At 49.3% G+C, this 14,280-nt stretch overlaps 8 protein-coding genes across 8 annotated transcripts; 3 read left to right on the forward strand and 5 right to left on the reverse strand.

Moving 5' to 3' along the window:
* Positions 1-89: 89 nt before the first annotated feature.
* LACBIDRAFT_320116 (uncharacterized protein) lies at positions 90-2,363 on the forward strand (the record flags this gene model as incomplete). Its single annotated transcript, XM_001884267.1, has 10 exons — positions 90-216; positions 274-355; positions 410-465; positions 523-627; positions 684-790; positions 842-1,232; positions 1,282-1,691; positions 1,749-1,833; positions 1,882-2,228; positions 2,277-2,363. The coding sequence occupies 10 exons, from the start codon at positions 90-92 to the stop codon at positions 2,361-2,363; spliced, it is 1,797 nt and encodes a 598-aa protein (XP_001884302.1).
* Positions 2,364-2,703: 340 nt separating this feature from the next.
* Positions 2,704-4,030, reverse strand: LACBIDRAFT_294940 (uncharacterized protein; the record flags this gene model as incomplete). The annotated part of the gene is made up of 4 exons (XM_001884393.1): positions 2,704-2,839; positions 2,896-3,648; positions 3,703-3,900; positions 3,956-4,030. 4 exons carry the CDS (start codon positions 4,028-4,030, stop codon positions 2,774-2,776), a joined length of 1,092 nt encoding a protein of 363 aa, XP_001884428.1. The 3' UTR covers positions 2,704-2,773.
* Positions 4,031-4,750: 720 nt separating this feature from the next.
* Positions 4,751-6,873, forward strand: LACBIDRAFT_294941 (uncharacterized protein; the record flags this gene model as incomplete). The annotated part of the gene is made up of 8 exons (XM_001884268.1): positions 4,751-4,757; positions 5,136-5,423; positions 5,491-5,823; positions 6,031-6,095; positions 6,385-6,396; positions 6,469-6,550; positions 6,621-6,693; positions 6,867-6,873. The coding sequence occupies exons 2-8, from the start codon at positions 5,246-5,248 to the stop codon at positions 6,871-6,873; spliced, it is 750 nt and encodes a 249-aa protein (XP_001884303.1). The 5' UTR covers positions 4,751-4,757; positions 5,136-5,245.
* Positions 6,874-7,666: 793 nt separating this feature from the next.
* LACBIDRAFT_303789 (uncharacterized protein) lies at positions 7,667-7,825 on the reverse strand (the record flags this gene model as incomplete). The annotated part of the gene is made up of 1 exon (XM_001884394.1): positions 7,667-7,825. The coding sequence occupies one exon, from the start codon at positions 7,823-7,825 to the stop codon at positions 7,667-7,669; it is 159 nt and encodes a 52-aa protein (XP_001884429.1).
* A 94-nt stretch (positions 7,826-7,919) lies between these two features.
* Positions 7,920-8,213, reverse strand: LACBIDRAFT_303790 (uncharacterized protein; the record flags this gene model as incomplete). Its single annotated transcript, XM_001884395.1, has 1 exon — positions 7,920-8,213. One exon carries the CDS (start codon positions 8,211-8,213, stop codon positions 7,920-7,922), a length of 294 nt encoding a protein of 97 aa, XP_001884430.1.
* Positions 8,214-8,503: 290 nt separating this feature from the next.
* LACBIDRAFT_303791 (uncharacterized protein) lies at positions 8,504-9,405 on the forward strand (the record flags this gene model as incomplete). The annotated part of the gene is made up of 3 exons (XM_001884269.1): positions 8,504-8,838; positions 8,893-9,200; positions 9,251-9,405. The coding sequence occupies 3 exons, from the start codon at positions 8,504-8,506 to the stop codon at positions 9,403-9,405; spliced, it is 798 nt and encodes a 265-aa protein (XP_001884304.1).
* A 1,135-nt stretch (positions 9,406-10,540) lies between these two features.
* Positions 10,541-12,145, reverse strand: LACBIDRAFT_303792 (uncharacterized protein; the record flags this gene model as incomplete). Its single annotated transcript, XM_001884396.1, has 4 exons — positions 10,541-11,492; positions 11,545-11,618; positions 11,669-11,852; positions 11,907-12,145. 4 exons carry the CDS (start codon positions 12,143-12,145, stop codon positions 10,541-10,543), a joined length of 1,449 nt encoding a protein of 482 aa, XP_001884431.1.
* Positions 12,146-12,660: 515 nt separating this feature from the next.
* On the reverse strand, positions 12,661-13,912 carry LACBIDRAFT_303793 (uncharacterized protein; the record flags this gene model as incomplete). The annotated part of the gene is made up of 2 exons (XM_001884397.1): positions 12,661-13,498; positions 13,557-13,912. The coding sequence occupies 2 exons, from the start codon at positions 13,910-13,912 to the stop codon at positions 12,661-12,663; spliced, it is 1,194 nt and encodes a 397-aa protein (XP_001884432.1).
* Between the last annotated feature and the right edge of the window lie 368 nt (positions 13,913-14,280).

The raw sequence follows: 14,280 nt of genomic DNA on the forward strand, positions 1-14,280 counted from the left end.
CCTTCCTCTACCCTCATAATACTATTTTGGATGCTTCTCTTAAAAATGACATATATTTACCTCCGACCCCAGCAGCGCCATCAGCAGAAATGCCGGCTTCGACTCTGTTCTCCAGCCTGATTCTGGTTTCTGGGCTCCTATCACCCTCACTTGCCGCTCTTTACACCAATCCTTCGCAATTGCCACGTCTTACGTATGACTACATAATTGTTGGAGGTGCGCTCTATCTTTGCAATCGTGCTTTTTGTGTGCTGACAGCAGGGTGTGCTGTAGCTGGGACCGCCGGAAATGTTCTCGCCAATCGGCTGACGGAAAATCCCAAGACTCAAGTTTTGGTCTTGGAGGCCGGCGTAAGGTAGTACACCGAAAAAATATCAACCGTTGGACTTATCTAATATAAGAGCTTCAGTGATCAAGGCGTGCTCGCAGCCATCGTACCATTCTTAGGACCTACGCTCACGCCTGGTACCATACTTTCCTAACTTATCCGATGTATGGTCCTCACTCGCAGCCGTGAACCAGGTACTCAATACGATTGGAATTACACGGTCACCCCACAAACCGGTTTGAATGGACGCACTTTCCCTTTCCCTCGTGGAAGGATGTTAGGCGGGTGTAGCTCCGTTAGTATGTATTTTTTTGAGAGTCTTAAGACCATCAAATGCTCAGTTATCTATCTACAGATTACATGGTCCATCAATACGGATCATCTGCGGATTTCGACAAGATCGCCCATTTGACGGGCGAACCTGGTTGGGCTTGGAATAATATCAAGCAGAATATCTACAAGGTACATACTTTCTGCAGACTGATCCAGCGTTATCTAAACGAAATCTCTTAGCACGAGAAAGTCGTTCCGCCTGCCGATGGGCACAACACCGCTGGCCAATACATTCCCGCAAACCACGGTACCAACGGCATCTTGCCCGTCAGTCTCCCAGGGGCCTCGCAAGCCATTGACGCACGCGTCATTGCTACCACTCAAGAACTGGCCAGCGAGTTTCCATACTCCAAAGATCAGGGAGGCGGCGACGTGCTGGGAATCGGGTGGGTGCAGTCGTCGATTGGCGGTGGGAAACGGAGCAGCTCGTCTTCGACGTATCTCGCTGATGCGATCAAGAGGCCGAACCTGAGCGTCCTGATCAATGCGCAGGTGACGAAGCTGGCTAAAACTGGGACAGTTGACGGGAAGCCCTCTTTTCGTGCTGTCCACTTTTCATGCGACCAAAACAGTGAGCATATATCACACTTTTCGACTATCCTATTGAAAGCGACCGTTAGCGAACCCAACCGTCGTTCATGCCAAAAAGGAGACCATACTCGCCGCCGGAGCCTTTGGCACCCCCCAGATTCTACAACTCTCTGGGATTGGTGACAAAGCTGATCTAACCGCCCTAAATATTAAAACGATTGTTAACAATCCATCTGTCGGGAAGAACCTTTCCGACCACGTTCTCATGCCCAACATTTTCAATGTAGCTGGGACGGCCAGTTTGGACGGGCTCATGAGGGATACTACCCTGTTCTCTGTTGCTCTTAACCTGTGGAACACAACCAAGACGGGTACCCTCGCCAATGGCATTGTCAGCAACTTGGGATTCTTGAGACTTCCCAAGAACGCGTCGATCTTCGCTACTGTCCCTGATCCCTCTTCGGGGCCTACGGCGTCTCACTGGGAATTGATAGTAGCAGTATGTCGTCGTTCTTTCAATCCCATCCTGAGGCACAACTCACAATTCATCTCTCAGAACTTCTTCCTATACCCTGGGGTAGCAACACCATCCACAGGCAGCTTCATGACCCTAATCTCAGCGTTGATCTCTCCAACCTCTCGTAAGTTCCCTGTCTGATCTTCGTCCTCCCCACTCACCCCTCTCCCAGGCGGATCGGTCACCCTCGCCTCCTCAAACCCCTTCACCAAGCCTCTGATCAACCCCAACTTCCTAACCACCGCCTTTGACATATACGCCATCCGTGAAGCCGTCAAAGCCAGTAAACGATTCGCAAGTGCATATGCATGGGCCGGGTACGTCCTCAGCCCGTACGGTGGTCTTTCCGCAACGAGTGATGCGGATATCGACGCGTTCGTGAGGGAGACGGCGTCGACGATGTTCCATCCTGTTGGGACGGCGAGTATGACTGCTAAGGATGCCAAGTGGGGCGTGGTTGATCCTGATTTGAGGGTGAAGGGTGTGGAGGGTGTGAGGGTTGTTGATGCTTCTGTTTTCGTGCGTCGCCTTTTTCTTTTCTTAGGACTTGCATTGACGTTGTGATAGCCTTTTGTTCCTAATGCTCATACGCAAGGACCGACTTATCTGTTGGCGGAGAAGGCTGCAGAGCTCATAATTAGTTCTTGTCAATGATGAACGCAGTGGCGATTTGGATCGGGGGAGATGCTTATACCATGTAGCTCAGGCTAATATACCACCATCTAATGCATGCGTCTCACCCGCGCCATTTCGTGTACATAAACGGGTACCAGCCATACTACGCTTTATTTTGATACGGGCAAGATTTTCGGAACGTTGAAGGTGTGTTCAGCGTTCATGACTCTATGAATAAAAAGTGCGCTAGACGTCTCGTAGTCATCACAGCGTGCTGCGTAGGCAAAGGACGAAAGCAAACGACTCCGAACGAGCTTGGTCGATATTCATTGCCGTCAGATAGAGATTGACATGTCGTCTTACTGGTCACACTTTAAAAACTTCCAAACCATGATACGATTCTAAACCCTAATATAAAAAATCATGTCTACTTTTGTCTACTTGCTCACTTAAAGACGAGAGACGGCAGTAGTCGAGGGAGAGGAAGCGGGGGCGTCAACGTAGTGAGACTTCCTCTGCAAAACGAGGTAGTCAGCAACAGGTCATGACACGCAGTGGGAAGAAAACTCACCAAGGACTTGTGAGAGTACGAAGGGTAGTCATCCTCCTCCGCCAACTTAGCCAACTTGGCCTTGCGCGCTTTCCTGGCGGCTTTACGGGCAGCATTGCGCTCAGCCTTGGTCCTGTAGTGATGGTGCTTGTGGAGGGGCTTCTCGCTGGTCGAGGGAAGCGACGACTCCACGGTCTTGTCAGCAGAAGTCTTGGATGCCTCGGTCTTGGACACCTTCAGGCTCTTCGCATCCGTGACCTTGTCAGTCTTCGCCTTCTTCTCCGCTGCCTTCTTGGCCTTCTTGTCGGTGATGGACTTCTTGAGTTTAGCCAGAGGAGAGAGCTTCTTGGGCTTTGCCGTCGACGTTGAGTTGGTCGCGGCCTTCAAGCTCTTCTCCGATGACTTCTTAGCCTTCGCCGCCGCCTTCTTGGCTGCGATGGACTTCTTGAGTTTCGCTAGGGGCGAGAGCTTCTTGGAATGCTTCTTCTTGCGCAGAGCGGCGAGCTTGGCCTTGCGGAGGGCCTTCGCCTTTCGGCGGGCAGCTTTCTTCTTGGCAAGAGCGGCTTTCTTGGCAGCCTTCTTCTTCTTGCGAAGAGCCTTAGCGCGGGCTTTCTTCTCCTTCTTGGTCAAGGGTTTCGATGACTGCGAGGGGGTGACGGAAGTGGAGGTGCTGTTGGCAGTGGTGGACTTCGTAGCGGCCAAATCGACTTTAGAGCCGGTGGTCAAAGACCCTGACAATGGCTTCTGGGCGGGAGAGGCAACAGTGGTGGAGTTCTGAACCGAAGGTTAGTTAGATTGCAAAATAGAGTGGACGCAGCGAAGACTAACCGAAGGTGCCTTGACAGTAGAGTCAACGGCACGGGCCTCAATGTCCTCCTCAAAGTCACGAGCCTCGACCTCAAAGTCCGCATAATCACGGGCCTCAAAGTCATCATTGAAATCGCGAACTTCGAAGTCAGCATCATAATCCCGAGCTTCAAGATCAAACTCGACATCACGAGCATCGAGATCGGTAACATCGGCACCCTGGAAGATTTTTATCAGAATACCGTTGCCGCACAGTAAAGGATATAGCACTGACCATGGGGAGCGAGAAGACACGGCTACCACCGGAAGCGAGGACGGCAAGGAAAACAAAAGTGGAGGTGAGCTGCATGATGATTGTAAGTTAGATTGAGGGTTGTGAGTGTAGACTAGGTTTAGAGAGTCAGCGCTAAGGTGGACATCGATAAGCAAGAAAGACTGACGTCGTTGGGGGTGTCGTGAAGGAAGGTAGTGAGAGATAGGACCAGCCTAAGTTCTGACAACGCGCGGAGTCAGTCCAGAACGACGGCGGGCATCGCGCAACTAGCGCTTACCTTTGAGTTGGTTGGGGAGAGGCACCAGGCGCTGCTAAAGTTCACAAAGTTGGATTGCCCTCTTTTAAAGCTTCTCCATCCAGTCAGGGTGTGGGAGTTGGTTGCGAAACGGGAATGATCTATCAATCTAAGGCTCAAGGGATGATGTGACACACCCAGGCTGTGTACTGCTGTGCCACCAAAATCAACAAAAAATCAACGGTTATGGTGTGTGCAGTATGTAAGTAATGTGCATCGGATGGTCCAAAACCTAACTCGAAGTGCATAACCGTAAGTGTCCTTCGCGGAAAGATGAAAGTCGTTTTTTCTCCAACGACGGTCCCATGCGGTATGCGGTGAGAACTTTGCCGGCCTTGATGCACTGCGTTCGTTCCGAACTTCCAGCACTCTTATCAGGTCTCCGGATCTTTGGACGCGTGATTGATGTTCATGACGACGCAGCTATTTTTGATGCGAAAGAGGTACTTATTACCCTCGCACTCTATGCTGACCAGAACTAGTTTATCCTGTGGCGCGTTGGGGTGCTGAGTGGATCTCTTCATATCTCACTAGGCCTGGTTACGCAAAAAAGTTATTATCCTGGGCAATATTTAGCAAGGAGTTTAGAATTGTCACTTATATATGTCCAATACCGGAGCCCTTCGAAGTTCTGTGGAATCTGAATCAGTATATGCGTAGCAAGGAAGACAACCAAAAAGCTCTAGCTTATCGTACGACAAGATGGTTGCACGGCGATGAATCAGAGACCTTCAGAGACTGACCTGGAGGCTGGAGAACAGTTGCGGTCCATATGGAAGATTCCCGCTACATATCGGCCCAACAGCGATCAATTCAGTAGATTATAAAGCAGGCTGAATAGGGGAACTTCGGGGAAGTTCCCCTAATCTACGACTCCACGGTGCAACATTCGAGGACTCAACCTCAAACCTCGACATTCAACGTCCATCAGTAAACGCTGACCACTTTTCCAGCTTGTTACCAGCTGGAGGAAAAAATCTCAAGCATCACGCACTATGTCTTTCCTCCTTCAACGCCGCTCCAAAGCAGCCGCACCTACCCCTGACCCCCCTGTGAGACAGCAAGTTCCAGATCGCGGGGTAATCCAAGCTTCGGTTTTGGTCGTTCCTCCCGATGGTTTGGTATGCAAAACGGGGATGGAGTATGAGGAGTTCGATGTTAAAAGCCTTTCCCGTATGTAATTTTGTTGTTTCACTGGGCTTCTATCGCCGCAATACCACCAAGCTCACGATAGCTACAGAAATGTATTTGGGTCACGAAAAAATATCTGGGGTGGTTCAAGTGGCGCAGTGCAATTCTGGAGCGATCATCATTGCCGACATAGTTTCCGTGCCAATGAAAGATGTTGAACAAGTTAGACCAGAGACCTGGTACCTGCCATTGAGGCATGCATGGAAATATCCCGTCATTTGTGGTGATGCTCGGTTGCTTGCTCGCTCGAAGGTCGAGGTTGATCAGCACCATACTAATAGCGCCATGCAGCCTGACAAAGATTACAAAGGTTTCGGTTTGAGACAGCTATTGGAGGGCCACCGCGTTTTCCTGGTTGTCCATTGGTTGATAGGCCCTTACAGTGAAGAGATGAGAATCGCGCTGAATATACATGCAAATATATCCTATTATAAATCAGATATTTGCTAGATATGGTACAGTCATCCACCTGCTAATGATACACCCAAAATGAGAAATTAGCTTCAACAGATTTGAGCACAACCTTTCTCTACAAAAACTACATGAAAATCCCAGATAAATTCCCTTCTATCACTGTTCCAAATTTCAGAATGTTTGACCCACATTTCACAAAGAAAAATTAAGATTATGGGTGTATCATTGAGGGGTGTGACTGTATTTGGCTATTTCTGAAAAACAGTCCATTTTGTATGCTCCACAGCTTTGCTAATTCTGCCTCAATTGCATCCAAATTATGTACAGTGGTAGATATGAGTTTGTACTATGTGTTACAACTTGTTTTGTAAAAATCGGTCTAGTATTGAGAAAGATATTGCTAGTCAAAAGTGTATCAAATGAGGGTGGCGTATCATTAAGGGGTGGATGACTGTATATGTATACAGTAGATATTCTCACAATGCATATACTCGTAATGCATAAATCTCATAATGCATGACATTTTTAGGGGACCAACTTGGTACGCAGGGATTTATGCATGGAACGTCATATCGAATAATGCATATCATATTTTGGCATTATGCATTACCAGATCTACAGATTTACTGGGTATTTACCTGTTCACCTCATTGTACCTGAGTTTTTCAGGACCAAAGTCTACCCTGATATACCCTGTGTGCCACGAATACACTGCTTCAGAGTAGTATCCAATTTTGCCAACACTTTTCTATCATTCTATGCCAGCTGCTGAGGAGAAGAAGCGGAAACCTCGAGACAGGCACAAGCCCTATGCACCTCGCGGAGGGAATGGAGCTGTGTGAGTGTTTGGTGTGTCATCCACTCAGAGGCTCGCGGCATGTCAACACTGCTTTTGCAACAATAATTGCGCAAATTGAGGGCTCATCTTCATGTTGTTCAAGTGAAATCAGCCCGACAAACTACTCTCAACTCTTTTTTCAGTAGTAACCTCTCTCCCATGGATGTCGATAGCCTGTAAATACCAGTTTTCGTCTCGCTACATAAAGGACATTTCGAAGTGTGACATTTTTTGGCTGAGGTCACAAATAGTCACATTTTGTGACATATTTCATCTTGCATAAATCTCACAATGCATAGAAAAAGTCGGGGACCGGCATTATGGGATCAATCTAACCAGAAACCCCCTTTTTGCGTGGAACCCTGGGTTTCTTCTGCATTTGGTAGAAATCCCCCTTCCATCAATCGATGGGTTATTTTGAGGAACCCCATGTCGGAGTTGAATTCCTAGATGCCGACGCGTGTCGCGCTCAAATTTAAATTGATCTTGGCTCCCCTGGTCATGATGAGAAGACAGCGCGACGAGTTGAGGCTGTTGAGCTCCATCACGCACATCCCTTGTTGCACACGTATCATCGCGCGATGCGACGCGCCTGCTCGACAAGTGGTTACCACGGTAAATAATATTGGTTCATGGTCTACACGATGCTATAGTACAAGATGAGGGTTTGGTACTTACATAGATGTAGGAGAGCAGGAGTGGTTTACTAGGGATGTCACTGCTCCCTTCCATAGTCCCTTGCTACTTGAAAGGTTGCTGACCCCTGCCGCCAACTTGAACTTATGCATGACGCTGTGCCCATGCATGCGCATGTGGTGGACTTCAAATATTCTGATCTCCGCTTCTTGTGGAAACAAGGTTTCTACGCAAGCACTTCAGAAACCCTGGGTTGTTCAGGGGAAACCAGGGTTTCTGGATAGTTTAATCCGGCATATTATGCATTGTGAGAATATCTACTGTACCAGGGATAATTCTATACAGGAACCCCCTTCAAGCGTTCACGCGTGAACCCCATTGGACGTACTGGCATCGTGATGTCCGAAACGCAATGGTCGACGACGACGATCTCTTGATCTCCCCAAACGATGTCAAAAAATCCGTTTACAACTCTAACAGTTTCGTCCCATACCATCTTGTAGTTTCGCTACATGCATTTTTTTCACTGTAAATCAGCGACCAGTGCGAGGAATGATATCGCAGACTTACGTCGGAGAAAGCAGGTGCAGCTACTTTCGGTATCTCTTCCATTCCTCTCCTTCCGAAGTGAGAATACTTGGGCCGAATATCTTGAGCGGTTCGTAATCTTCGAGAGGTTTGGGAAAGCGTGCACGGGACGTAGTTACTTCCTGGGCACTCCTTTTCAGCATTTGCATGACTCGTAAATTTGAGGACTTCGGAACCTTAATGGCTGCGGCATCCGCGAGAATGAGAGAAGTCTTCACACTTGGCCATAGGGATGTCTGATAGTATGCATCAGCGACGGGGAGAGAAAACAGCCTTGCCTTTTTTCCGTTGAGCATTCAGTAGACCATTGAACTTTTCTACAGACCTGATGTCGTTCAAGTCGACGGTACTACTGCCCTATGACCAATTCTGCTTCTCGCAACTCCTCATCGACAGTATCAAGCTTGAGGAGGGTTTTACATTTTTCTTCGGCTCTTGACCGGCACCTCTTACCTCTCCCGAGTGCTCTCTCCCTCCCTCCTCCGCATCCTCGCCTCTTTCTACTCCACCTGCCTCACCATTGTCATCGCCGTGATTGCTCGCTTTTCCCATCAGGACCGACAACGACGACGTGCCACTGCAGTCTATGCCACCCATCCACCTTGACCCACCAAACCGACCCACGCATGCAAAGCGCCAGGGCCACGCCAATCGGAGGCGAAAAAGAGAAAGAGAGAAGGAGGCTGTAAAGTTAGAAAGCCGGGAACGAATTTGCCCATACAAGCCTCGCCCAGCTACGGTGAAGAAGCACGTCAAGTCCTCCAAACCACGCCTCACGAAGTACAACAACGACACGATTCCAATCGCGTCTTCGAGCTACCTAGCTCTTCCTGGGCCCAATTCGTCATCCAAGTTTCCCCTTGAGCAGCTGGTTGGGCCTCAGTTGCGGTTTAAGATGCAGAAGGTCGTTTGGGATGGCACGTAGGTTTCTCCACGTCAATATTCGATGGATTGCTCTTAATTGCTGCCCAATAGAATCTCCATGCCCATCGTTGATGAAGGTGGTCGATACATCGGGCTTTGTGCCAGCTCTGATGCCTCTGACTGGCCAGACGTGCATCAGTCTGCAGCCGCTGCTCTGGAGGAAGCTCGAGGACGGATGTCCTGGGGAAAAAAGGATAGGCGGCATCGGCGTGGGGCTTTCTTTGCATGTAACGTTGGTATCTCACATGGGGGTGGAAAGACTAAGCCCATGGTTTTGCATCACAATGCCCCCGATGACGCCATTCTCTCTGGGCTTCTGAAACACCCCTCGTTCATTCAAATGGCTGGACATGCGTCAGGTAGGCAACAGAGCACCCTTTCATGACGTGATACTCACCTCTCTGGCCAGGAATTTTTGCCACATGGGCACCTAGGCTCCACTCCTACTATGCCGACCACCTACAGAAACTCCTGGACAATGATGAGACCCTCACCCGTATTGTAAACACGATGCAGCTGTATATACCATTTAGCACGTACATATTGCAATGGCCTTTTCCTTGAATCCATGACAATGAACTTAATGGGTGAATGGCTCGAACGTATACAATAAAACGGATTAAACTATCCAGAAACCCTGGTTTCCCCTGAACAACCCAGGGTTTCTGAAGTGCTTGCGTAGAAACCTTGTTTCCACAAGAAGCGGAGATCAGAATATTTGAAGTCCACCACATGCGCATGCATGGGCACAGCGTCATGCATAAGTTCAAGTTGGCGGCAGGGGTCAGCAACCTTTCAAGTAGCAAGGGACTATGGAAGGGAGCAGTGACATCCCTAGTAAACCACTCCTGCTCTCCTACATCTATGTAAGTACCAAACCCTCATCTTGTACTATAGCATCGTGTAGACCATGAACCAATATTATTTACCGTGGTAACCACTTGTCGAGCAGGCGCGTCGCATCGCGCGATGATACGTGTGCAACAAGGGATGTGCGTGATGGAGCTCAACAGCCTCAACTCGTCGCGCTGTCTTCTCATCATGACCAGGGGAGCCAAGATCAATTTAAATTTGAGCGCGACACGCGTCGGCATCTAGGAATTCAACTCCGACATGGGGTTCCTCAAAATAACCCATCGATTGATGGAAGGGGGATTTCTACCAAATGCAGAAGAAACCCAGGGTTCCACGCAAAAAGGGGGTTTCTGGTTAGATTGATCCCAATAAAACTCAGAGTACTGAGAGACCAGCTACTTAATTTTCCTTGAATCCATGCAGATGAACTTAATGGGTGAATGGCTCATATGTATACAATAGAACTGAGAGCACTGAGAGACTAGCTACTTAAGAATACTCACGCAGATCACACGAGAACCTCAAGTCAATGCTTCAACATCCTTCTTCCTACCAAATGGACGATATATAAAATTCTATGGTCACCTCCTCTATCCTTTAGATATTTAAAGACTACCATTGACATAAAGTAGATTAATTGTCCTGTTCTACACGTTCCAGTGTGATAGCATTAAGTTATTGCGAAATTACTTGAGATCTCAAAAAATGATCCTTCCGAATCTGACGGGGATATCTGTGACTGATTCTGCAACAGTCGTGGCCCTTGCAGGGGACCCTTCAGACCAGATAATATATATCTTGTTTGATGAGACGAGCCCACATAGGTGATCATGGGTAAGGCAGCTCATCCCAACCACAAAGATTCAGGAGGTGGACCGCTGCGAGGTCGAGTGCTGCGAGGTCGAGTGCTGCGAGGTAGACCGTCAGGAGGTCGAGTGCTGCGAGATCGAGGTGGACCGCCAGGAGGTAGATTGCTGCGAGATTGAGCTGGACCGCCTAGTCGTGGATTGCTAGAAGGTGGACTGCTGCGATTTCGAGTGCTGCGAGGTGGACTGCCAGGAGGTCGAGTGCTGCGAGGTGGGCTGTCAGGAGGTCGAGTGCTGCGAGATCGAGGTGGACCGCCAGGAGGTAGATTGCTGCGAGATTGAGCTGGACCGCCTAGTTGTGGATTGCCAGATAGACCGCCAGGAGGTAGATTGCCAGGAGGTCGACTGCTGCAAGGTCGAGTGCTGCGAGATTGAGGTGGACCGCCGGGAGGTAGATTGCTAGGAGGTCGACTGCTGCTACGTCGAGTGCTGCGAGATTGAGGTGGACCGCCGGGAGGTAGATTGCTAGGTGTACTGCTGTGAGGTCGAGTGCTGCGAGGTGGTCCGTCAGGAGGTCGAGTGCTGCGAGATCGAGGTGGACCGCCTAGTTCTGGATTGCCAGATAGACCACCGGGAGGTAGATTGCCAGGAGGTGAACCGCTGCGAGGTCGAGTGTTGCGAGGTGGACCGCCGGGAGGTAGATTGCGAGGAGGTGGACCACCAGGAGGAGGAAGTGGATTGCCAACGTTGCGATTGTTGTCATGAGTAGTTGTAGCAGCTGATATAGCAGTTCTAGTGGGGACATTACGAAACCAGGCACAGAATGTGATCCAGATAAGGCATATGCGAATAAGATTGAAGCCAGACCAAACTGCCCCCACAATGAAGATGGCCAATCTGCAACCTTGATCCAGGCAGGTAGCGCCATGGGATTTGCTGGTAATTTGAAGCAGGCCTTTGACCGCAAGGGGAATCAGAAATGCCAGTGATCTATTTATTGATGATCAAATATCTACCAGCAAAAATTTGGGTAAGTACTCACAGGATGGTCTGCTCTTTAACAAATGCATAAGCGCGTTCCACCCAGAATCGACGCCAACAAGAAGCATTATACGCCTGTAATTTTTTTCAGAGAAGCAGAAAAGAGTGGTGCTGTAATTACTCACATCCAGCCATCGTACGGCGCAACCCCATGTCTCGAGCCCACCCTGGCCGATGAGACCAAACGAGCAGAAGAAAACGAAACCGCCTATAAGAGTGCTAATGGCAGATGAAGCCATGAAGAAGGCCAAAGTCTGTATCAACATCGAAGCCTTGATGAGATTGCCCGAGACCGCCACAATTGTGCAACTAGCGTCAAACATATCCAGCTGAGTATTACCAAAGGGAGCTGGGTGAACGTACGATAGTAATATACCAGCAATCATCACACAGATCACAAGGTGGCTCTGTGTCGTCGAAGTGAAAACCGCCCAAGCGGGTTCGTTGATGACGAGAGTACTATGTGTGTCGTTGACACCACCTGCAGGAAGCCGGAGCAACATATGTCGCAGGTTCTTGAACTCTTCCCCAACGCCGAAAATGAAAGTGGCGATCTGCCATAGCACGCCGATTACAGTTGCCAGATGCTTGAAGAAGCCCATAAATCAGCGTTGAACGTTGATGGGTAGATGAGAAGTTGAACCAATCTTCGCTTGTCAGCCCCTTGAGTTGAACAACACGTGACCGTGCCAATGACTCATCATCCAAAAATGCAACGACATCGCTAAGGAGTCTCGCTCCGGCCAGAGTTCACGATCATAACAGAAGAAATAACACACCCAGATTTGAACGCGAAGCCGTTTTAGCCAAGATGATTCAAACTTTGCTGCAACCACGGAGTGGTAATGGAATGACAGCCCAAATGTGGGAAGACCGGCTATGGTATTTGGAATCCATGTCTCTTCACGAAGCAGAATAAAACGTAGGTACGAGGTTGATTGTGATATAAAACGGGAATGGTATAAATACATGCGCGGTATCTAACAAGTGTCTAGATTTGAGGGGGACTATGTACCTAGATATGTAGAGCAAACGAAAGCAGATACTTGGGTTGAAAGCACGTAGCCATTGCCCAAAAACAATCCATCCATCCATCCATAAATCAATTATCCAAACCTCACTCCTCCTTCAAGTTCGTCCTTATCTTCTCACTCCTCTTGATACCCACCGTATACCCAACAGTACCCGCCATAACCATCACAGCGCCGCTCCACAACATCCTCCCATCCACATCTCCATACTTCCCCCCCATCCCAACCCCACTTCCCTCCAAACCACTAAAACGAGCGATAACACTCCAAAGCACCGCCCCTTTAACACTCAACACCAAACTCGCCGCTTTCCTCACAACAAGGACAAGGGTCACAGTAAGTGCACTTACGCGCGTCGTGAGCATGTGGACGCCTGCGATGCAGAGGAGCTGGGTGAGGGTGTTGAGCAGGAGGGGGAGGTATGGGGTTGGTATGGAGATGTGAATTGAAGTTCCGAGGTTTAGGTTTATGAATGGGAAAGAGGTGATGGAAGAGGGAAGGGGGACAGAGAAGTGGGTACGCGGGCTGCGGTGGTTTATAGCGCTGATTTGTGATTTGAGGTCGGGGAGGAGGGGGAGAAAGAGGAAGAGGCCTAGGAAGTGCAGGTAGAACATGGATTCTTGCCATGATGCTGGGAGAGCTTGTTGTGAAGGGGATGCGGAACCGTTGGTACTGCTAGTCGATGAGGTTGTTGGACGGCCATATTTTGTGTATGTCCAATCTTGTAGGATCCCGAGGAACCCGGAGAAGATGAGGGCGACGGTTAGGATTAATATTCCTGTAGCGTATATGTATGGGTTAGTTTCAGCTGATGATGATGATGATGATGATGGGGAAGCAGAAGTGGAGCGGGACGCGGAGAGTGTCGTTAAGACTACTCCGAGTGTAACCATTAACACAGATAGGATCTGGGTGAACGAATACCTGGGCCCAGGGATATCAGCTAGCAAGAAAGAAAAAAGGCGGAAGAGATTGGACGCACCTCTTGTTCGAGACCAGCCATCCAAGAAGCATGCTAATCACCAATCCCCCACTTCTAAAGATGATATGGACAGGCATGGGGATCTGATACGCGAACGCCGCGTTATTCAACAACGAGATCAAGTAGAACAGGGCTACTTGTCCCAGATACGGTGTCAGTGGGATTCTGCGCGGCTTGAAACGTGGACCGTAGCGTGTCCATGTTAGATGGGTGGGCAAGCCGTGTAGAGAGATGAGGAAGAATTGGAGAAAGGTGATGAGGGAGCCGGAGTTTGGGTATTGGGATGTTACGTGCTCGAGGGTTACGGCGTTGGAGCAGCACCCACCGAAGATGAGCGAGAGTGTTGAGAACCACATGGTGGAGGCTCGAGTCCGAATTAGGAGGGCCAAATCTCAAGCTCAAGCACGGCTTAAGTATGGCCCCCCTCTACTTGCCAGTTACTACGTGTATTTCCTTGCATGCTGGACAACAGGATCTGATAGTTTTACTCAAAACTTGACTACTCTGTCCTCCATGCGTGTCGAACGCTCACTTCCTTTTTTGGGTCACCAGTCACTCGGAGACCAGTCAGTTCAATCACGTGCACGGTGCAACCTTCCCCAAAGTTCAAGCCCTCCCGGCCGTCATTGTAATAAGTGTTCTGTCCCCAAATCGTAGGAGCCTCCACATGGTGGTTGGGAAAAAAAGGTATATAGCGACGCCAGCAGGATTTGAACCTGCGCCC

This window comes from Laccaria bicolor, genomic scaffold (genome assembly GCF_000143565.1).
Source record: "Laccaria bicolor S238N-H82 LACBIscaffold_25 genomic scaffold, whole genome shotgun sequence".
NCBI classification, from domain to species: domain Eukaryota; kingdom Fungi; phylum Basidiomycota; class Agaricomycetes; order Agaricales; family Hydnangiaceae; genus Laccaria; species Laccaria bicolor.